The 23987-nt window shown below is 41.7% G+C and overlaps 1 protein-coding gene across 4 annotated transcripts; it reads right to left on the reverse strand.

Moving 5' to 3' along the window:
- Positions 1-187: 187 nt before the first annotated feature.
- On the reverse strand, positions 188-23987 carry LOC146175918 (uncharacterized). 4 transcript variants are annotated; one of them, XM_084582287.1, is made up of 3 exons: positions 23770-23987; positions 8523-8656; positions 188-3103 (listed from the first exon to the last, which is right to left on the reverse strand). In XM_084582287.1, exons 1-3 carry the CDS (start codon positions 23807-23809, stop codon positions 3005-3007), a joined length of 273 nt encoding a protein of 90 aa, XP_084438413.1. In that variant the 5' UTR covers positions 23810-23987; the 3' UTR covers positions 188-3004. The 4 variants fall into 4 exon arrangements, 3 of the variants coding, with proteins under 3 accessions (XP_084438413.1, XP_084438412.1, XP_084438411.1); XM_084582286.1 differs by lacking the exon at positions 188-3103 and having other exon boundaries at positions 6084-8656; XM_084582285.1 differs by lacking the exons at positions 188-3103; positions 8523-8656 and adding an exon at positions 9229-14512.

Genomic DNA, 23987 nt, shown 5'->3' on the forward strand with positions numbered 1-23987 from the left:
TGAGCTGCCTAGTTGTGTTTCGTAAGCAATGCCATGCGCCTTGCCCCTCCAACAAACGGCTGCCGACATTGTTTCCTGCAGTGAATAAGTGTCTGCTATGTGTTGTATCGCAGGCGCCTGTGCAAAGAGCACGGAAGAAAGGACACACCGGGCGGAAAGCCCCAAGCTCAAGTAATGGTGAACACAACAAAGAGAGCGTTTATTTTCAGCAGCGAACTTATATAACCTACAGCACATGGTTATTAGCACACTTAGTGAGTTACAAAGGTTGCCAACAGGCAACGTGAAAAAGCTAAACACTGAAACACCACACTGTGGAAACATAGCAGTCAGCTGTTGTGACTGTGCATCACAACAGCTTTTGGTCAGCTTTCTTATGTATGCATTAAGTAACACTGTCATATTAGGCATTGTTAGGTGAACCTAATTCTTGTTAAGAAACTGTAAACAAGGTAACATGATCTACAACATGGTTACTTCTCCTATGACTACTCGATATAGTATCCCCCTCCCCAATCAATTTAAAGCCTACAAGACCTTGTTGCACATACAGTAAAATTATCCTCAAGATGGGTGAAAACAAAATGTGTAATACCCATTTCTTTTCACTGTTATGCACTTTGTGGATAAAGGTTTCCTTTCAGTGTACACATATCGATATTAAAAATTACTGAAAAAAAAGTTCTGCATTGATATCTGAATCTACTCGGACACATTCCATTCAATTTGCAGCTAATTTTTATAATTATTCACTTAACAATTATAAATTTTATATTTGCATACCTTTACTGTACTTTTGAGCAATTACTGCACTTTTGGTATATGTATCCTGATTCCAAATGGTAAAATGTTATCTGCTAAAGCACTACAAAGCTTTTGAATTCCAACACAAAAAATAAACCAACCAAATCAGTAGATTTAGATCATTTTATGGCCCCAAATGTAGCAAACACTCATGCGAACTAAGCAGTACCCGACAAAAAAAAAAAAAAAAAGAATATGCAAGCTCACAACACACTGAAGAATTCTGCATTTCATTTCAGCAAAAGTTTCTGTGGGCACATCAGCTTGCTTTACACATTTAAAAGTGCACACACAATGACAACCTGAAAAGTTTTATCAGCAATCACAGATCAGTCACCTCTTGCCAGCATAGAAAGTTTTGTGCTTGCAAGGAATAACGATGTGAATGAGGGAAGACGTTTCAGCAAACGTGAATGATGCTTCGGATGTTATGTAAGTGTTGCAACAAAGTGAAGCACCATAAACACTGCTTTTTTGACATTTCGGAACAGTTTCAGCCAAATTACAAAGACTTTCGAAGCAAGACTGAAGATGTTAGTGTCACCATTGGAAACACAGATATATGCCATGTGGGCATACATAAGAGACACTGATGTGATGACTGTTACTGAATAAGACACTGGAGCCGAGAATACTTGAAGCTAGACTATCCCTTCTCATACCGTTGATTAATGCGGCTACACCTATGCTTTTATGTAAATGTAACTGAGACAACTATATACTGCCTAATGTACAAATTTGCAAACCAGTACCAAAAATGCATGCGCAGCACCTACTACAAGGACACAGAGAGATGTCCTTTTCTAGGCATTCTTGTGGCTAGACGCAAACAGTCTGCATCAGTAAAAAAAGTTTTCACTGCAGATGGGAGAGCGATATTTGGAGGACAATAGAACTACGAGGCAGAATGAAAAGTGAACTCCTCGGCTTTGCATTTGCTGCTGTTGTGCAAATTTGTGGCTATTCTGGCTAACGGTTTTAGGGCATTTATAATTCAGATGACTGCACTTCCTCCTTGAGCCAAAGCTATGGCTCACAAATAAACAAATAGATCTGCTGCCTCTAATATGGTGTACTTCTGCTCAAAATGCAAACAATTTAGAGCCCCTTCTGTAAACTGCACATGATGTTAAGAATCCCTGAGGACAACTTCATGAGTTGCAAAAGTTCTTTGTGAGCACAAATATGATTGTTCAGTGGCAAAAGATGCATTTCCAGCCAACATAGGAAAAAAATTGTCCAGGTCATTGCAGTTTTTTTGCAGTAATGGTAGGCGGCAGCAATGCCTGGCCTTAAAAGCCTTTCTTATCTTTAAACTCTTTTCTCAGCGCCAGCACCACCTTCCTCATTAGAACTAGGCAATCTGTCAATACACGCAAGTTAAATTCGTTTTTGGTGTTCTTTTAGTGTAGACTGCCCTTGCAAATTTTAGTCACAAATGTGAAGATATTTCTTTTGTGGGAAGAGATCCTGTCAGTGAGCTATAATTTAAACCTTCAAGCATCTGAAGGGGCTTAGTAAAAGTGTGCTTCATCTGAAATTATGGCAGTTGAACTGGCTCCATGCAAGTGTGCTTTGTACACAATCAAATTTTTCTCTCACTGGAATTAACGAACATTAGCAGCTAGGTAGATATATGAATGGCTGTCATTGTAGATGTCATTGAATGGAATCACATCATGGAACTAGAGTGTCCGAAGTGTGCTCTCTCTTTCCATGCTGCTTAATTATTTCATTGAATTTAATGCCTTTGGGCAGAAGTGCCACTGCAATTTTCCATGCTTGTGAGTTTGCACATGTTCAGCACAGTTGTAGTGTTTAGCGAAGGCCATAGGGTGCAGCTTGCACTTATAAGGCCTCTCATCTGTGCCTGTGCAAACTTACTGCTGCTGTACTTACATTTGTATGAACGTTCATCTGTGTGGGTGCAGGTGTGTTGAACAAAGACGTTTTTGTTCACAAACCTAATGCTGTGGCACTCGCATTTTTATGGACGCTCGCCGTATGTGGGTGCGGGTGTGTCGAACAAAGGCATTTTTGTGCGAAAACCTACTGCCGCAGTGATCGCATTTGTACGGACGCTCGCCCGTGTGGACGCGGGTGTGTTCGGACAGGTGGTCTTGCCTTGAAAAAGATTTTCTGCAGTACTTGCAGTGAAGCATCTGCCTGCCTGAGTGTTGACTCTGATGGCTATCCAAGTTCACAGGAAGTGCTGGAATATGGTAGCCGATGGGGTGCACTCCGGGAAGAGAACCTTGTCTTGGAAATGCGGTGTCCACACGATGCATTCCCAGCAAGCCTGCATTACGTAAACCAAGTCAACGTCAGCCACACTGCTGTACATCTTGACTAATTTGGCAGCAAGGTAGTGCGCTAGTCAATGTGAATATCTCAGACAACTGTACAAGTATAGAAGTCAGATTTAACATCCCTTCAAAAACAATTTGGCTCTAAAACAAGGTCTTCTAAATCAATGTTCCATTAAAGATATGTCTGCTCTAGCTTCAAATTAAATAGATAATATCAAGTGTTCAGCATGCTAAAGGAAACCAAGTTATTCTGTCAAATGTTCAGGCTCCACAGTAAATACAATACAAATGTGTTGAGGCCAAGACTTGTCCAACTTTGCTGTGGCAGCTGTCAGTGTCCTGTAAATCTGCACACTGCTAGGGAAAGCATATTTTCTATCTTGTGCAGTATCCATGCCCATTACCCATCAAACAAAACAAATTCTCTACAGAATGGCAACTTGTTGAAAAGAACTCCTGACGATTAGTTTTGATAAACTTTTAGGAAGAGACTCTAGAAAGCCACAAATAACCTGGCAAACAGAATCACAGTTTTCAATAAAAATGTGCACATCCATTCCTAAGTTCGCACCAAGCCCATCAGCTTTACAACTGCTCTTCAAACTGCAATGTTTTTAGAACTTTTTTCTGCACCCGTGAAGCTATCTGCTTGAATTTCAGTCTGTCCATGACAGGAAAACTGCACTGAAAGCCCACTTCAGGTTGGGTCAGAATTTCAGGTTTTGGCACCAAATGTTCAAGATGGACCCAAATACTGAGGTGAAGGATGGTAAGCAGGTAAGGGCTTTTAATGCATGTAGACAACTGGGCCAACATGGCGACCAACCAAAATGCAGGTGCTTACATCTCTTCCCCACTAGCAGTCTTCCTTTTTGCTGGCGCAGTAACAGCGATGGCACGAAAAATTTAACACGCTTTGTTCAGTCTTGGGTTGTTTTGAGCAATAGCTGGTTTACTCAGCAAAGCATGCAGCTGTACAGAAACCATGGGTATGCTATTTTCTTTAAACAGGCTCAATATAAATGTTTCCAACTAGTGGTTGAGCAAGATTTGGTATGAGATAGGACTAAATGCAAGCAAGAAATGTCCTAAGGAATTGACAAATAAATGAACAAAAATATTTCTTTATAAAACAGATTGTAGCCTGCTATCACGACAAACCTAAATGTGGAGCTGGAAACCTCAGGCTGGAAGCTAGAGGCTGAAAGCAAGATACTGTTCGGAGAGAGACACGCTGTCCTAAACTAGCAAGCCTGCTACCAACTTAGTGGCTAATACACAAGCCGCAAAGGGCTCAAATAAACAAAAATTTAAATTGAAAGAGCTTTCATTGTAATGAAATCCTTTCGACTTCAGGGATCCTGTTTAAACAGCTAAGTGACTGCTACATCGTCATCCTAGGTCCCATAAGCCCATAGAAAAACTGCAATAGTTACTTCAACTTATGCAATTCTGGCCCTCCAGCAGGCTGGCTTCAGTGTTGTAATGAATTTAAGTGACCAAGCAAGTAAATTTCATGCCAAGCATTACCTATACTGATGCTTGGCATCATAGACCGCTTAGCCTAACGAAACTAGAATGAGTAAAAGTAAAAAAAATTTTATTTAGAGGCTGTGGATAAATATCAAGAGGTCACCAATGTGTATTATCGTCTTATGCATTAATAGAAAGAAGGAAGCAAAAAACTAGTTAATGTGCCCTGCTGGTAACTGAAAACTGAAATCTCTAGTGTACTGAACTTGTATTGAAAATTCCCCGAGTCACCAGGAGTATGGCAGCTGCTACTGAGACACAGAAATGCATTTGGTTGCAAATAAAAATGGCTTCTGTGTAAAAGTTCAGTGACACATGGGAACAACTGGCTTTTAAGGCAATAGCAATAAAGGCCCCGGTCGCCTAAAATCCGGCATCGGCGGCCGTCTGGGAGCCGGCGTTGGGAGCGAAAAATTCCGAGCATGGTGCTAGCAAATGATACCTGGCAGCCGACATGGCCGAGCACTAACTGGACGTAGGGTTGATTGATGTTACGTTTGACAGGAGCTGCCAACTCGGGCCTATCCTTTCATATATGTGTACAGTATCGACCTGCGAGGACCGTTGCATTCACGTTACCCCTATGCCACACAGGCACGTTCATACGCCTTGTTTAAAGCAGGGCTTTATGTGTGGGCTGGTAGCTTACGCTTATCACATCATAGCCTGCTTAAGAGTCCCCATAATTTTGCTCGCTCTGTTAAAAAAGATGCAATGCAACAACTAAATCGAGGTCCCGTTAAAGCTTCATTTCATGTCACTTAAACCGCGCAATACCTAGAGGTGAAAATTTTAAGTGGGATGTCTAGAAAAAAAATTTAAGAGGTGCAATTAAGTCTGCTTAGGTGCGATAATGTCAAAGTATTTCTATTACTGCTGCCAATTATGCTGCTGCATAACCAATCAATATCTAAGTGATTTACGAATACAAATTATTAATTCATTGCATTCATGACTTGAATAAGTGAGTATTATATAAGCATTCTAATATTATCGTTCTATTAATTACATAACTGCTTATTCAACTATTATTTACTCATGAAATCAATGATCAGCAGTTCAGGTGGACTCTTTGATGACAGGCTGTCCACACTGCAGACACTCTAGTGATATCCTTCATGAGACAATAACAGCTTAGGAAAGGAAAGGCAGCAGGTTTCCAGACAAAGGAAAATCCAAGGTGTGCATTTTCGGAGCTTGCACAACTGTCTAGTATGAGATGAGAGTAATTAGTCTACTGCAGCTGGTGCAATAAGGTTTCATTATTCCATGCCATTTGTTTCCAACTATTAACACTTGCAACATATTACCCAGATCGAAAAAGTAAGGACACCTACTAAGGAAAGCGACAGTTCATAACATATCACAGTCTTCATCGAAGCATATGTAAGATTGGTTAGGGATGTTCAAACCATTAAAAAGTCTAGTAACACTCTCTAAAAAGCAGTCAAATCTATCAAGCTACTGCGTGAAGTTGGAGCAGAATGGCCTCCATATGAGCACACACGGTGTGAAAATTTCAAGAAAGGAAGACAAGACACGGAGTGCTGATTTAACTCTAATGTCCTTTATATCACACATCAGCATCAATGGTGCGTTACACATACACATGCAAGAAGCAAATGACAAATATAGAGTACAAGTGGAACAAACTAAAATAAATTACAAATGCAATCACATCACTCTTCATGAGCACCCACACCAGAACAAAAAAAAAAAAAAAAAAGATATAAAGGTTTCAGAAAAAAAGATTGAAAAAAGACAAAGCTTTACCAATTATATAAATAAATGGTACTTAAGGAAGCTTGTGTCATTCCCTGACTCAATGCTTAAAACCACATTCAAAGCAAAACAAAAAATATGAAAATGTGAATAAAATAACAAAGAAAAAACAAAGCATTGCCAATAATCTAAACAAATGGTCTTTTACTACCTAGGTGTAACAAATACTTTCACTTAGCCGGCAGTTCTCACCGCAGCATGGATTCCCCCAGGGAGAAATTCGAAACCACTGAGGAATTTTGATAATTTTAATACCTTCAAATTCATCCCAAAGGGCAACCTATCTTAAGTAACTATGATTGAAAAAGTAGAGGTATGGAAATATGATAAATGTCAAATAGAGTGCAAATAATATTTACAACAAAATTTAATTTACAATGCATTTTCAGTATTCAAAGCATTTAAATTACATAACTAAAATTATACAATTTTTATTCATAAAAGTCGCAGTTCTTGTTGCAACATATCCAAACGGTGGTCACTATATAAAGTTCCACCTGCCACATCAATTACTTTCCATTTCCTCACAGAACCAACAGCCAGGATGCAGAAAAGTGCACTGAAGGCTAACTAACAAGAGCTGCCATGATGAGACCATCACGTGATCACAGGTAGGAAAGCAAAGCGCAGCACTCCACGGCAAGTCACTCCAGTGTGCTGCGATAGTCATGATTGGCTATGAGCATGCCAGCTATGACAGCGTATGGACACCAATTATTCTCTCTTTTTATTATGGCAATAAGAGAAGCATGATCTTAACAATTATAAGATGCACACAAAAGCAGTGCTAGTGAAGGACACCTGAATGAGCAGATGTGTCCCACATGCATTGCCAGTGACTGCTTTTATCCTTCACATGATTAAGGCTTATGCATGAAATATGAGCATCAAATCAAGACCAAGCATCCGCACAATGAACGCCGCAATCCGCATGCAAGGGAAATGAGCATGCTTGGCATGGTTCGCATGGTTCGCATGGTTCGCATAGTTCCCTTTTCACCACTTTAGTTTCCGACAGTGCTTGGGCTCATCATAAGGTTTGCAGTTGGACATAAAACAGCACAGAGCTAAGTGGGCTAGCTATTGTTTTCAACGCTACATTTGGAACGGCATTACGGCAGCATGAGACGATCCTGTTTGCTTGGCAACTCAAGTTGCCACTTCTCTTTAAATTTCATGAGTTGCCACCAACCCTGCTACTACAAGATTCCCTTACCCTATTCTATGCCTGAAATGACTAATGCATATAAATTATCTTTTTAATGGGCGAAAGCATCTGCAAAACCTGTTTTTTTTTTTTTTTTTCATAGATGTCTTTTGTGAAAACATTTTTAGCTTTAGTGTACACTGCATCTACTTATTTTTGAATTATTTATAAATAGCCTGCAATAACATTCAAAACTATTAGAAAATAGTCTACTCAATTTACAACCCATCTCGTCAAGTTCTTTGATGTTCCTTTGATACAGCTTGCCCTTGCAAATTTTAGCCGTGAACATGAAAATATTATTCCTATGGGAAGAGATCCTGCTAATGCATGCCCTGAATTCAAACCTTATCAAGCAACTTAAGGTGCTTAGTATAAATGTCCTTCATCTGAAAGGATAGCAGTTGGACTTGCTCTGTGCCATTGTGCTTTTCGCACTATCAAATGCTTGTCTGCCTGGATTTAACGCAACAAACATAAGCACCTAAACTGAATAGAAATACTTCTCATTGCTGGCACTGCTGAACAGAATAACAGCCTCATGGAGCTGAAGTATCTGGAGGGTGCTCTTTCTCTGCATGATATTTTAAATATTTCTTTGAACTGAACACCTTTTCACAGAAGTTGCACGGGAATTTTTCATTATTGTGGGTCTTAACGTGCACAGTAAGGTTGTAGTATTTAGCGAAGGCCATAGGGCACAGCTGGCACTTGTAAGGCCTCTCGCCCGTGTGGGTGCGGATATGCTCTACAAAGGCATATTTGTGTGAAAACGTACTGCTGCAATGCTCGCATTTGTACGGACGCTCGCCCGTGTGGATGCGGATGTGTTCGGACAGGTGGTCTGGCCTTGAAAAGGTTTTGCCACAGTACCTACAGTGAAGTACCTGCCTGCCTGAGGGTTTACTCTGCTGGCTAGCCGTATCTGTAGGAAGTGTCACAGGGTAGCTGATGAGGTACATGACAGGAAGAGGACCTTGTCCGGGAGATGCTGAGCCCTTGTGATGTGTTGCCAGCAGGCCTGCATTATATAAACCAAGTTAACATCAACCCTGACACCCTACATCTCTGCTAACTTGGTTAGAAGGAAATACACTAGTCAATGTGAATATATTAAACTGTACAAGCATGAAATCTGATTCAGATTCAAAATGAGCTCAAAATCAACTAGCTCTATCATAGTAAACCATGGGATCTACAGAAACCATGGGGACACTACTGCCTAAAAAGAAATGATTGGCCGAGAACTGGTACAATTCCAGATTGGAAAGAACAAAATTTAGTATATACACAATAGCCTTAAGTGTTCTAAATAAACTTGACAAATAAATGTAAAAAATATTACTTTGTACAACATATTGTGGACTGCTGTCATGACACACCTAAATGCAGAGCTAAATACGTGAGGCCAAAACGTGAGGCTGTAAGTTAGAACCTGAAAGCGAGATGCTGTTCGGACAGTGTAACTGCTGCATGCATTAGACATCAAAGAAGTATTTGCCCCCTTTAAAGAAAATATACTTGTCTGCATACACCTTATCCACACAGTCATATTTAACCCCCCCCCCCCCCCCCCCTCTTACAGAGCGCTTGACTCACTTTGTACTCACTGCAAGACACACTGGCCTCATCCAGCAAGCCTACCAACTCAGCGGCTCACACAAGCTGTGAACAGTTTGAGTTTCGCCTCTCCAGTCTGTTTCCAACTGATGAAAAGCTTTATCAAAAGTCATCCTAGTTCGTGCAAGGCATTAACAAAACTGCAATAAAATTGTCAAATCACTAGCTGTAATTTGCTCTTCTTCAGGTTGCACAATAGCCCGCTTCATCAATGATGAATAGCAAAGAAAAGCTTCTAACGTATAAGACCTATTCTCAAGAGTTGCACATAAGTTCGACACCCATCTCAGCCCATTCTTTCCAAAAAGTACTCATCCAAGTATGTTTCGCCTTGTACAAAGAGCATGTATATGCACAGAACTTTTGCTTCATGCCAATGTATATATTAAAAACATCGGAAATAGTTGTAAAGTGACGACTGACAATGCATGTGCATATATTTTAAATACTATAGACAATTGCTCTACTAGAGCTGGTGAAACAAGGCTTAGTTACCACATGCCACTTGCTTTCCACTGTTAACAATAGCAAAATATTACTCAGATTGCAAAAAAAGAAAAGGACAGCTGCTAGAAAAAAAGGTGACAGTGCACACAATATGACAATCTTCACAGCGGCGCTTATAACATGCGACAGTGGTGCCCAAGCCGTTAAGGCCTAATGATACTCTTACTCCAAAAAGCATTCAAATCTTGCAGTTGGAGCTCGCTGACCCCCATGTACACACACATGGCGAGAAATTTTTACAGAAGCAGACAAGACACTGAATGATGATTTAACTATAATGTCCTTTATATTACAAGTCAGCATCAATGATACGTTACAAACACACGCAAGGAGCAAATGACAAATATGGTGTACAAGTGGTACTAAAAAATGACAAATGCAATCACATCTCACTATGCATGACATGTCGAAACCAAAACTTCACGAGTCTCAAAACAGAAGAGCAAGCAATGCCAAAAAATAAGAAACATTTAAGAAAACAGCAAAAAAACTAAATTTTGCCAATAATCTAAACCAGGGGTTATCAAACTGTTTTGCCTCAGGGAACCCCAAAAGCCATCAATATATGACAAAAAACAGCCCCCTCTCTACCATCGATTTGTCCAGATTTTTCTCTCATTTAGTCCTTTTGTAAGCATTTTTGTTTTCTTGAGTTTGGCAATCGGCATTATTTATCAAATATCCAGCGTCACTCATCCTCAGGCCTCTAAATCAAGAACAAGAATGCTAAAATTTGGCAACCAGCTTTTTTTTTTTATTAACTGCCCCTTTCTCAGTCACGATCAGGTGTCTAATAATATAATAATTGGTTCACAAGAAAGGAAAGGCGCAGTATCTGTCACACTTGTTCCTGTGGACACGAAAGAGGAGCCGTAGTGGAGGGCTACGGAGTAATTTCTACCACCTGGGGATCTCTAATGTGCGCTGATATCGCACAGCACACGGGCGCCTCTTCGTTTCGCCTCCATCGAAACGCAACCGCCATGGTCGGGATCGAACCCGGGTACTCCGGCACAGTAGTCGGGCGTCTTAAGAACAAGGACTCAAAAAAACTGCAGTCAAAAGACTAACATTCCATAAAATTTGCGCGCTCGGCCAAGGCTCTTGGAACTTATGAAAGCAGCCTGTGGAACCCAGTTCGAGAACCCCTGATCTAAAGAAATGAGGTTGAGGGAGCTTGTCATTCCCTGAATCCATTCTTTGTCATGCAAAATGCAGTAAAATACCACTTATAATTACCTCTTCACTCCAAGGCCATTTCACTACCTAGGCGTAACAAATATTTTCACCCAGTAAGCAGTTCTCATCACAGCACAGATTCCTTCAAGAATCAATTTCAAACCACTAAAATATAGCCAAGTTCTTAAAAGAAAACCTACCATAATTGTGATCTAAAAAGTAGAGGTATGGGAATATTTAAAATGCCAAACAGTTCGTCAGTAGCATTTTGTAAAATTCGATTTGCATTGCATTTTCACTATTCAAACCATTTGAATTACCTAACTACTCCAAAATGACAAAATTCTTATTCATAAACTCGTGGTTAAGCATTGCAGCATATCCAAACAGCACTCGCTAGTTAAAATCACACCTCCCCTATCAATTATTAAAAATGTTATTTCCTCAGAGAACCAGCAACTTGCACGCAAAAAAAGCACACTTACAGCAATGTCAAGCCCTGTGTAAAAAAGATGAACTGAAGGCTAACAAGAAGCTGCCTCTGCGAGAGCACTGCATGATCGCAGGTAAGAAAACCAAGTGCAGCATTTCAAAGAAGGCTGCTAGTGAGTGCTGTGGAATTGACTTTTGGCTGTCAGTATGCCAGCTACTTAAATGTATGGGAGTCAATGATCCTCTTGCTTTTGATTACAACAAAAAGAAATACACACAAAAACGAGACAAACAGAGTATAGCAGAATGCGCATAGCTGTGTCCCACATTGCTATGGCTGTTTGCAGGCGACTACTTTCATCCTTCGCGAAGTACGCTTATGCGAGAAATAGGAATGTTGAAACCAGCTCAAGAAACAGCACAATGTACACCTAGGCCCACACGCACAGGAAACAAAGCCCAACCGCGTGGCATATGGTTTCACTTTTAAGACTTCGTTTGGCAACAGTGTCTGGGCCCATCCTGGGACTGACATAAACAGCACACAAGAGCTAAACGGGCTAGCTATCACTGTTAACACCATATTTTGAATGGAATTACAGTAATATCTTCGTATACAGACACGCATGGAGCACGAAACAAATGGTCCTGCTGACCTTGTTGCTCGATTTATCCATTTTATGAGCTATAAGAAAGTTGCTATGCCTACTACTACATGACTACATGGCATTAATTTAAGCTTAAAATAGCTTATATGTATAGCTAATTAGCCTTGTAATGGATGAAAGCGAAATCTGCAGTAACTGACTGATGCCTTTCGTGAAAACATTTTTACCTCCAGAGAACGCCACATGGACGCCGCATATTTGAAGTTAGTCAAAAATAACCTGCAATGACATTTGAAACTATTAGAAAATGTTGTACTTGATTAGTTACCAATTTTTACTATGCGTACTCGCTTCGAAACAAAAAATTTCACAATCACGCACCTCTACTAAAAGCATGCATTGTGCAGATTTCTTTAGACAAGACTGCACATACAACGGTGAGTCAATGAAATAGTCACAGATCAGTCACCTCTTGTAAGCACGGCATATTTTGTGACTGCACGGAAAAACTGTGAATAAGGGAAGGTGTTTCAGAAAACATGAAATGCGTTTCAGATGTCACATAAAGTTGAAACAAAGCAAAGCACCGTAGCCACTGCTCTTTTCACAATTTGAAACAGTCTCAGTCAAACTACAAAGTATTTAAAAGCAAGATCAATAATGTTATCTCACCATTAGGAAGGAACACCAATATATGCCAGGTGTATGTTCACAACAGAGACAATATGAAAAATGTTAATGGAGAGGCCAGTACTGTGAAACATTGAAGTTAGGCATTACCCTATGCCTTCTTATACCTTTCACTAAACCAGCTAGATCAATGTAAAAATAACATAACAGAACATTGCTTTATGCCTGTGCTTTAATACAAATGTTAACTAAGAGTAACTATGCACAATGTGCAAACATGCAAACCAATACAAAAAAATACATGCGCAGCACACACTGCATTGAGACAGATAGGAGCCCTTTTCTTTTCCCAGCATTCTTTTATGTGGACCGGAAAAGCCTGCACCAGTAAAAGAATTTTTCGTAGAGATGCAAGTGCAATATTTGGTGGACATCAGGCTGAGGCAGATATGAAACCGAACTGCTGGCTTCGAATACCAGTTGCCTCCAAAACACTACCATTCTGCTCAAATTGCAAACAGTTTAAAAGCCGTTGGCAAACTCATATCCCCTAAAAATTTGACCAAACTCCATATTGTGCCGAAGAATCACTGAAGACAGCCTTATCTAGTCGGTTAGTAATAATTCTTAACCTATTTAATAAAATAATAACTTCTCAGCAGCAAAAGCTGTGTTTATACCTAACAAAACCACATTTAAAAAAACAAAATTTTTCAACACTCCTTGCGAACTGAAATAAACATGAAAAAGGAATTCAAAAATACTATTTGGGAGAAATGGCAGTGTAACATAACTTCATGGATCCATGGGAAAAGAAAAACTGTCCAAGTCACTCCAATTTTCTTGGAAAAGTGTACGTAGGTGGCAGCAATGCCTGGCTTTAAAAACATTTCTTAGCTTATAAAGCCTCTTTCTAATTGCAAGTACCCTGTTCATCATTAGGACTTCACAACATACCTATGTGTGCAAAGCTTATCTTTGGCGTTCCTTTAAAGCAGAGTAAAGGTTTGTGCGCTCTGGTCATACATGCTGAGCAAAGCATGGCGCAGCCAGAAACATAAGGACAAACTGATGCTGGCGTGTGTATATCTTTAATTCGTCTTTGCCTTTCCAGACACATCATCCTTTGTTCAGTTTAAAAGCAGCTCGGGCTTATAAACTTTAGCCACAAATGTGAAAATATTGTTCCTGTGCGAAGAGATCCTGTCAATGCATGCACAAACCTAAACCTTGCTGTGCATGTTTTGGAGCTTAGTAAAGATGTGCTTCACCCAAAAGTATGGTAATTGGAGAGAATCTGTGCCAGTGTGTTTTGTGCACTATGAAATGTTTTTCTCATCGGACTTAATAAACATAAAAAACCTAACCAGCCAGGAATGATCGTCATTGGTAATATCACTGAAAGAAGCCACAGCATCATGGAACCGGAGCATCTGAAGTGTGCTCTCTCTTTTCATGGTGTTTCAAATATTTTTTTGAACTGAAAGCCTTTGTGCAGAAGCGGCACTGGAATTTCTCGTGCTTATGGGTTTGCACATGCACAGCGAGGTTGTAGTATTTTGCAAAGGCCTTAGGACACAGCTGGCACTTGTATGGCCTCTCACCAGTGTGGATGCGAATGTGCTCCACAAAGGCGTATTTGTGTGAAAACCTACTGCTACAGTACTCGCATTTGTAAGGACGTTCGCCCGTGTGGGTGCGAATGTGCTCATTCAGGTAGGCCGACCTTGTGAAGCTTTTGCCACAATACTTGCAGTGCAGCATCTGTCTGCCTGTGTGTTGACTCTGGTGGCTACTCGTGATCATAGAAAGAGCTGGCATATGGTAGCCAATAGGGTACACTCCAGGAAGAAAACCTTGTCCTGGAGATGTGGTGTCCACATGATGTGTCTCCAGCAAGCCTGCGTCATATAAACAAAGTTAACATCAACCACACTACCGTATGTCTCAGCTAATTTGGCAGTAAGGTAGGAAACTAGACAATATTAATATTTTAAAAAACTGCACAAGCATACAGGTCATGTTCAACATCACCTCAAAGACAAATTGGCTCTAAACCAGATGTTCAAATTCAACCACTCCTCATTGATAAGTCTGTTCCAATTTGAAAGTAAAATGGACAATATCAAGAGTATCGGACACAATAAGATGCCAAGTTATAATCACATCAAATGCTTTAATTTCAGAATAGGGGCAATGTAAATGTGACAAGGCCTCCTTCAAGAACAATGCAGAAGCAGTTTCCAATGTACTGTAAATCACAGCACTGCTACTTCTAGACCAAATGTCTACAGAAACGCAACTGAACCAATGAACATGTACAACACTGTTCATACCAAAGTCTAAGCCATACTAGTTTTGAATTTAAAAATGCAACTACTAAGCCATCTGCTTTGTCGCAGCTCTTAAAGCAGCATTTGTTTTTCAGTACAATCTGCTTAGATTTATGTCTGGAGCTGTTTTGAGAAAAAGGTTGGCTTTATCAATAAACCATACAGCTTTACGAAACCTTGGGGTAGATCTTCTTCAAGCAGGCCCATAATAAGGTAAACGAGTTGCAGACATATGGGTGGCAGAGAAGTGGCACGATTCCAGATTTGAAAGAAATGACAATGCACACACAATAGCTTTAGTCTTCATATAACACATACTGGCCTGCCGTCACAGGAAACCTATAAGCGTAATTAGAGACCTCAAGCTGGAAACTACAGGCTCTAAGCAGGAGACACTATTCAGTTCACTAATGCTGCATATACATTCGAATAAACATCAAAGGAAACTGTGTCTGCCCCTCCCCTCCTCCAAAAAAATATCTGAATGCACCTTAACCGTACAATAATCCCACATGTCCCTCTGTGAAGATTTAAACCACTTGCGCGTTGACATCATATGACACAGAAAACATTTTTAGAATTCAAGAACCCCAAGGCAGGTTACAGAGTATATGCTTTAACACGATACATCCATGTTAACTAGACACTAGAGTTAGCATCAGTTACATCAATGCCCATTAAATTTCTGAATTCACACCAACAAAAAACCTCCCTTGCTGGTTTTCCAGTGAAGGTTCCACCACATCCTCATGAATAGCCATAAAACAAAATACAGCTTCTAAGAAGCAATACACAAATATATATTGAGCTAAATTCAATGACAAAAGGATCAGAGCAGCAACGACAGCACATTCGCAAATGACCACTGCCTTTCTAGCATAAGATTTTCTCTGCACTATGCCACGTCAATCTTTCAAAACATGCATCATTCACATTTAAGTCAACTGGACCAGCCCTTGGCATTACAGTGTTCCATCTACAGCCGCATTTGATACACAAGCATCAGATATTAAAATCACTGGACATTCTATTTTCCATGCCATGGACATCAGTCTATAAATGTTGACCATCTTCTAGTGATTCTTCTGAATGGCTTTTCGTCTGAGAGCTTGCACTCCTTGGCTTGGTGGTACTCAGTCATAAGCCTATAAAGTAAAAAAAAAAAATCAACACCGCCTAAGTTAACAGAAGCCTGAATGCCAAAAGCAACAATGCAAATACATTGTACATTAATCACAATTTGTAGACCTCACTTCTGAACATTAGTGACTTGCAACAAAAGCCCTTAAGTATCTGCTGATCAGATGTGAAAATGAAAGTGTGAAAAGAATTTGGGTAAAAATGTTTACCAAAAGGAAAGGGCACAGTTTACCCAACCGGAAGTCACCAATACCATCTAGCACTGCAAGAGGCTGTCATGAAGCAGCCATTCTACATGAACACAGATGTGTGTGTGTACGGGTAGACCGGTTATTACCCTCAAGGCAAAGGGTTATAACTAGTCTACCCATACACATGCTCACCTGTGTTCAGAACTCTATAACCAGTCTACCCACACACACGCGGATCTGTGTTCATGTGGAATGGTTCATCTGTGTTCATGTGTTCAGAGATACAAGAGATGCTGCTACTGCAATTACGCAGAAGTTTCACACATCACTTCTTATTCAAGAAAGCAGCTTAAATGATGTGCCGGTAAGGCCAGTAAATTGTGAGAGTGACTGATCAAGCTAGTTGGTGAACAACAGCTTTTTGTAGCATAAGAAACAAAAATAGTATAACTGAAATTAGTGGCATAACTGACAGGGGGGCGAGACACCACAGCAATATGGTGACATTCCTTCGTCCTTGTGTGTTTATTGCCATCTTTTGTATTTTGCTATAAACAGCTAAAGAGAGCAATGCCTCTGCTCCTTGAAGTATCTACAGGGGGCTCAGACCCCACAAAACTATTGATCGGCCTCGGTGAAGCTGATGTAGAACATCAAAGGGAGAACTGCATTCACAAGAATATACAAGGGCGCACTAAGTTACAGATGTGAAGTGAAGAAATACTTTCAGAAAACTGTGACTTACAGGAAATAACTCATAGAGAAATAACTCGGAAAGACCTTAATCATGAATTAAAGGTATTGCTTGAAATCTAAGTATTATAAAAGTGTGTGCTAAACATGAAGTCTCTCCGCAGATTACTCTACAGGGCTTTTATTGCATTTTTTACAGGCTTCACAAATAAATATGTTAATGCAGTCATTTGCCCAAGAGCCACCCTAAATTCATTTAGCTAATGAAGTTTTGATATGATATAGCCACAGCCCTTGAGGTTGGGCACAACCTTAACCTGGGCTCGGCTATAAAAAAAAAAAAGAAAAAAACCAAGAAATTCAGAATGACCTCTCCAAGCAAGGGTTTTCGACCTTTTTGTGGGATGTTCTCCACATTTTTTACACTTGCGTCCTCACACATGGTCAGCTACTGCCGCACCTGCTACTGCTTCCTATGGATCGCATGTCCTTTTTGTCTATGGCTGAATTGGATAGTTCAAGACCATTTTTGAGAGTCAGGTGCTCTGGCTAATCACGTTAGTGGAAGTGCAGGGCCCTGCTGGTAAACCCAGTGCAAAATGACAGCAAGCAAGCAGCATATACAGTAGCAGATGAGCACTATAAAAACTGGCATGAAGGTCACAGAAGAAATGAAATGTGGTTTACAGCTGCAAACCAGTGAGGTGTACAGGACCCAATTGGATGATGCATATTCACAACTGCCCCTTTTTACATGCCGCGTGTGCTTCTTCCTTGCTCTCGAAAGGGAGACCTCCGCCAAGGTGTTAAAAAAACCTCTTTGCGGTGCCAGTAAGCTGTTAATGATTTCGGTATGTGCCACGTTTGTGTACTCCTGTGTGGGCCATGCACAGATGGATATTTGTGAAAGCTCTGTAGAGTCTGGAAGGAAACATTTACCTCAAGCCAATGCGAACTAAGAAAAGCTAATAAGTCCGTAAATGAATAAGACTGAATAGAAGAGGGGCTCCATATGGCACCAACACCGCATCAAAAAGAACTGTCATAAAAACGAAACTTTATTTAATAGTTCAGCCATGCTGTGCCCACTCATCCCAAATGCAGGTAACCATTCTTGACGGCACTGAAGTGTTATGAGCAGAAGAAACGCCAAAAAATTTAGCAACAGCATGCAACTTTAAAGGTCTATTCACTCTTGCAAGTCGTGAAGGGTGCGCGCTGGTTGTCGCACGTGGCCAGAGAGCCGCGCAGCGCGACCAATGTTCACACTTGCGAATGCAACCTGTGGACTGCTTTCCACATCTCGTCTACTTTGACTGTTCACCGCATAGAGTAAAGCTAACTTATGTTCACGTCAGCTGAGCCACTGATTGGTTTAACGGTTTGCGACCAGTAGTCAGTTGCAAAGCTGAAAATTCGAGCAATAGTCAAACAGCCTGCGGCTGTCACTTTTTGACCAAAACGGTCGCGTGACCTTGGCGAGTCGTAATTGTTCTGAAAGGCCCTTAATGCTGCCAAAATGTGGGTTATATACTGGAAACAATGGGAGCGCTTGGTGGCACACTGCACCAATAATAATTGTATATCAGTGGCTTGACGCTTCCCCTGATCGATCAATTCCAGAAAGTGAGGGTGTTTATCTATATCACACATCAATCAACATGGGGGGGAGGGGGGGGGGGGCGAATATAGTAAACAATGTTTCACTCATATATGAAATCAAATGTGATGCACACAAATGGGGGAACAGTGAGGTTGCCGATATTCTACTCCAATTTTAACCCTTTTACTAGCAACCTTGAGCTGTGCTCATTATGGGAGTTTTCACCCAAAATACCAACAAGTCACACTCGTCTGGCCCACTGTTGAGCTGCTTCCGCCGCCAAAGACAGTCGTCAATTGCACTGACTGCAATTTTCAGCCCTAGAGGGTGCTAGTTATCCATGAAAAACCGCATTTCATGCCTTTCGCACGTGTTTCAAGCCTGGCAACTGTCATTTCACAATGGCACTACTTGAGAAGAATGCCAGTGGCAGTGAGCAAAAGAGGTGCTTCTCGGAGCCGTTCTGACAGCAGAAAAATTCCACCAACACACACAACACACAAAAAAAAGCAGGAGCCAAGGCAGAGGTGTGTTATATGCACACATGCCTATTCAAAGGATGCAGCAAAGAAGCATTGTAAAGAAACATAAACATGGTGCAAGGACTGGCAAGTTTGGCATGAAAACTTGTTTTATTATGAAGCAAAGTGCATGAACTCTTCAGTGTGTTTGAGTGCATTGCTTCAAATACTAATTTTAGCATGCTGTGAAACATTACCACGGCAGGCACCAAAGAAAAGCTGCCCTCAACAGCTTTTTCTTTTTTAAATTTTTGTGAATTTTTACCAGAAACCAATGATGTATTATATTCTTCAGAACCAGAACTGCATAGAAAAATTTATTACTTAAATAACATTACCAAGTTTGGTATGCTTCTCGGAAGTTAAATTGGTGGTTATTGATTGATTGCAGTTTTATTCAGACAAGCTTTGTCTGATGTGATGGGGCAAAATGCAATTGATTTTTGCCTGACGAGGCCCCGTCACCCCTTACATCTTTTACATAGGGTTAATTCCCAAAAGAATGCACTAAAACCGCCAAATATTTTTTCAGCAGTCATAATATTTTCCATGCAAAACTTCATTGGTTTGTGGTTAGAATTAGCACAAAAATTTTAAGAATAAGCTGCCCTTGAGGGTGACTTTCCTTCAGTGCATGCTGTTGGTGGGTAACTGGCCAGCAGTGGAAGTCGAACCCATAGTGACAGATGGGCTGTGAGAGACACCACAGTCGAGGGCTCCGAACTAATTTCGAACACCTTTACCGCGCACATACTGTTAGTGTTCTTTACTGCACACTGACCCCACACAAAACAGCTCTAACCACAGATCTTCTATGACAACTCCTGCAGGAACTAATGGCTTGCAAAGTGCCATGCTGAGTGCTGTCCGCCATATAACATACACTGCACCATGACAATGCTGGGAATGACTAGCTGCTCCAGTAGCAACCAGGCACCAGACCACATCAGCCACAAGTTCTGACCGTGGGTGTTCTATGGCAGCTCCTGCAGTGAGCGATGGCCTACGTATGCAGTGCTCACTGGGTTAATACAGAAGAGTGACACTCTATCCAATGCATCTATATTATTTTAGTGCATCTGTATCATTACCAGCCATGGTAGCAGTGCTAATTTGCCTGTTGTTTAAATGCAACAACATCAAAGTGCATGTTCAGTAAAAATTGTTTCACAATGAAATTCACATAGGGTTACAATGTGAATGCGGTGTCAAACGCATTGGGAAGCCTCCATAAGGTGATATAAAGCAATCACATGACAAAGTAGATTAATATGGAAGTAAATTCATGGAAGGAAATGGCTTTATGTGTGTGGAGAGTGTTGGACTTCCACACAGTGGAGAAACATTAATCGAGACAAGGAAAGGACGTAGACAGTGGAGCAAAAGCAGTGTTCACAGCAGATTATGGGTAAGGTGGCGTGGCAGTACAGAATGTATAAAGAGCAGACGGAAAGTTTCAACTGCCTGTCATGACAAGCAGAAGGCGTTGATGGCATGCAACCTGTGCTATGCCAAGAAGGACAAAGAAGCGGCTTTGAGGCAGATAGGTCCCTTAGCAAGCGCAGCCCGATTTACTTGGGAGCCTGGAAAGTTTTTAATTCATGCCCAGCCACCTGGCTCTGAATTTCTAATCCTCCAGTTTTTGATTTCATGTAGCATAGTAGCGAGGTCGACCACTGCCTCGTGCGTGACACAATACACTGCAACAGTACCAGAACCAAGAACTTACAATCCTATTTCATAAACGCGAAGCCCTGACTGCAATTTATTGCAGAAGTGTGGATGCTGTTCTTCTTGCTTGACAGAGGCGCTTACTAAAGTTGAATGTACACCGCTTGAAGTTTTTAAATATACAGTATTAAACAAGCATCAGCCTCTCACTTGATCAATGCACTATGAAAGAGCATATTTGCAAACTGGTAACCATTGCCACATTCGCACAGAGCACAGACCAGGGTGGCTTTCAGCTAGGCATTCCTAAAGCTGCTCGTATCCGCAGGTTTTTTTCTTTTTCTGCTGATCTCGCAGCTTAATATATATGCCACCAATTTTCAGAACAAGCCATGCAGAGCCAGTTGCTAGCTGCATGCTCAATGTCCCAGAACTGGTCTTGCAAGTACCGTATCACCTGTCTTTGTTTTGTTGCCAGAAGTTTATTGAGCAGTAATGGCTATATATAGTCAGGGATGGCTTTCTGTGGCTATGTACTGGAAGCTATGGGCTCAAGCTGCCAGGTTCCACAACCGAGACACAGACGTGTGCCAGAAAGCTGGCGGCACATGCTCATAACTTCCACTGCATAGCCACGGAACGTTATGTCCAGCTATGAATGCTGGTTTCTTTCATCGAGACAAAAAAGCGCAATCAATTCGATTTACGTACTGGAAATTTTTCCTTTTATTTCCCACTCTCTTCCGATTCTGATCCCGCTGTCTTTCACTCACCAATATATTCCAACTTTGCTTCTATTTCAAGTCTGGTCTGGTCTTTGGGGTTTAACGTCCCAAAGTGACTCAAGCTATGAGATGCCGCAGTGGAGGACACCGAAAATTTCGACCACCTGGGGTTCCTTAACGTGCACTGACAACGCACAGCACATGGGCGCCTTGCTTTCCGCCTTCATAGAAAAACGACCGCTGAAGCCGGATGGCGATTCTGTTCCAATTCGTTCCAATTACACTCCTTTTTTCAATTTTGATTCTATTCTTATTCCTTAAAATTTTAATCCGAGTCTGAGGATAGACATCTACACCAAATGACACCTAACAGTTTTTGCCTTCACAGCAGTCCTAATGGTATTGCATTAAGAAGCTAAAAGAAAATCAGTTGCCAATTACTCGCCAGGGAGGACATTAGTCTACTACATCTCTTAGCTTTCCTTGCACACACGATAGTACCAATATATGTTTTAAACCAAAAGCAAGATGCAGTTTATTGAGGCTTGAACGCGCAATGCCAAGACTGTTGCTAATTGCTAGTTTCACTTGTCCTTGTCAGTCTGCTACTCAAGACAGGTATGACAAGAAGCTCAATAAGCAAAGAAAACAAACAGGAGTTCCACGCTGCATTGAACAGCCTAGCAGACAACAGTCTTGCCTTGTTCCGTTTCATGTGCACACGGCAACTTGCCGAGTCTGCCTTGCTCAGTGTTTTGTGTGCATGGGTCACATTTGCCTAGCTTTTCTGAAGTGCGCCAGAAGGTCGGCATATGACACTGATACACCTCCTTATGCTTTGAGCTATCATCTGGGGAAGATGCCCAGTTAATAGGACCTCACTCATACCTGCTAGCAGCTCCATTCCTTCTGGTGGTTCCACGTGGAGCGGGAACTAAATGACTGACTGTGAATTCCGCCGGGCAAGCCTGGATGAATCATTCTGCAAGCTGCAACTTACCTGAGAACCGTTACACGGCAGGGCTCGCTTCGAATGATGTCTGGCTGTTAGCTGGGCGCTCGGCACTGGTTTCTGCGTTGTGCCAGCAGAATGCGTACACTGGCACAACAGGCCTAATGCGGCGGCCATTTACCATGGACTGTTTAACTAGGAGGCCCACCCAACGGCCTTTCGAATCATCGTTCACTTCAACACTGTTTTGTAGCACAAGCTACACTGCGCTAGGTTTTCAAGCTGGGCGTGTTACCGTGGCACCATGGAAGACGAAGAAGAGGAAGAAAAAGAAGAAACAGAAAGAAGAAAAGAAGAGAAATAAGAAAAGAAAAACAACAAGACAGTAAATTGGTAGTTGGTAGAGGCAAACGACAACAGCGATTTGCTAGAGCAGAAGGTTCGTTCGAACGTTGTGACGGCGGCACATTAAAACCAGGGGTCCGCAGAAAATCTGCTGCAACACTCGCAGCTTTCGCTCTATCACTAGGTTCAAGCCATGCTTAAGCGCTCCCACAGCGTGAGCCAAGCTGCACGTGCACGAGGAGCCGCGTGATGTCAGAGGCAGCAGCTGGTGTGTCAGAGCTGCCGTCGCGGCCACGCTTCGCCGCGCGCTCCGCCGGTGCCGGAGAAGTGACGTCATAATCACAGCCGGCGCCAGCTGCGCATCTCTCTCTCCGTTTTTTGTGCGGAGAAGAGGCATGTGTAGTGTATATATAGCTAGGAACGCGAAGCCAGAATCGACCGATCAACCAACTAAGGAGAAGGAGAGCCCGGCCGCAGCTCAGCGCGTAGCCTAAGCTATCCTAAGCGTGGCCATGCAGCTGTTGCTTTCGCAACTCTAGATTTAACCGGAGCAACCACTGCCATTTTTTCTCGATCGAGAGCTGAGACTGCCAGTTCGCTTCGTCACAGGGCTCTGTCCAAGCGAAAGGGAGACATTCTCGCAATATTGCGAAAAAATAGACGTGTATATGCCATGACGTAACAGAGAGCACTCGTAATCAACAGCTGGCAGAGCTTGATTTGGGGCCGACTGGTACAACGATCTCGAAGTGTTGTACAAGGACACAAACTGGACGGGGTTAGATGATAGCAACACACATGATAAAGCGCAAAATCGATCAGAACAAACCATTTTTCCATCGAAGCCCTATGCGCGCGAAAGCCCAAATTCTGCAACTCAAAATTGCCCAAGCTTCGCGATAGCCGTAACATTAGTGTAAACAGTTCGCGTTTTACTAACTGCATACCGCTGTTGTCGCTCTCCTCGAAAGTAAATAAACTCACCCTGCCGGCGTTGGTTCGCGCTGGCACACGTTCGCGTCATTTTTCGAGAATAAATAAAACGCTAAAGCTCGAGTCTTTACGCCATGATCTTTGCAACCAGTTGGTAAACAACATTTAACGCCACTGTGTATCGAAACTAAGGCGGTTATGTGCACAAAACTTCAGCAAAACTACATAGCAAATCCACGACCTCTTTTGTGAGCCGCCATTTGGTTAGT

This window comes from Amblyomma maculatum, chromosome 10 (genome assembly GCF_055883805.1).
Source record: "Amblyomma maculatum isolate TAMU_Amacu chromosome 10, ASM5588380v1, whole genome shotgun sequence".
Classification (NCBI taxonomy): domain Eukaryota; kingdom Metazoa; phylum Arthropoda; class Arachnida; order Ixodida; family Ixodidae; genus Amblyomma; species Amblyomma maculatum.

Excerpts from the sequence above, each read along its gene's own strand:
- LOC146175918 (XM_084582285.1), bottom strand. The coding sequence starts at position 23,809 with ATGACGCGAACGTGTGCCAGCGCGAACCAACGCCGGCAGG. Across the intron at positions 14,513-23,769 it reads CGCGAACCAACGCCGGCAGG|GCTTGCTGGAGACACATCAT; the intron begins GTGAGTTTATTT and ends TATATGACGCAG.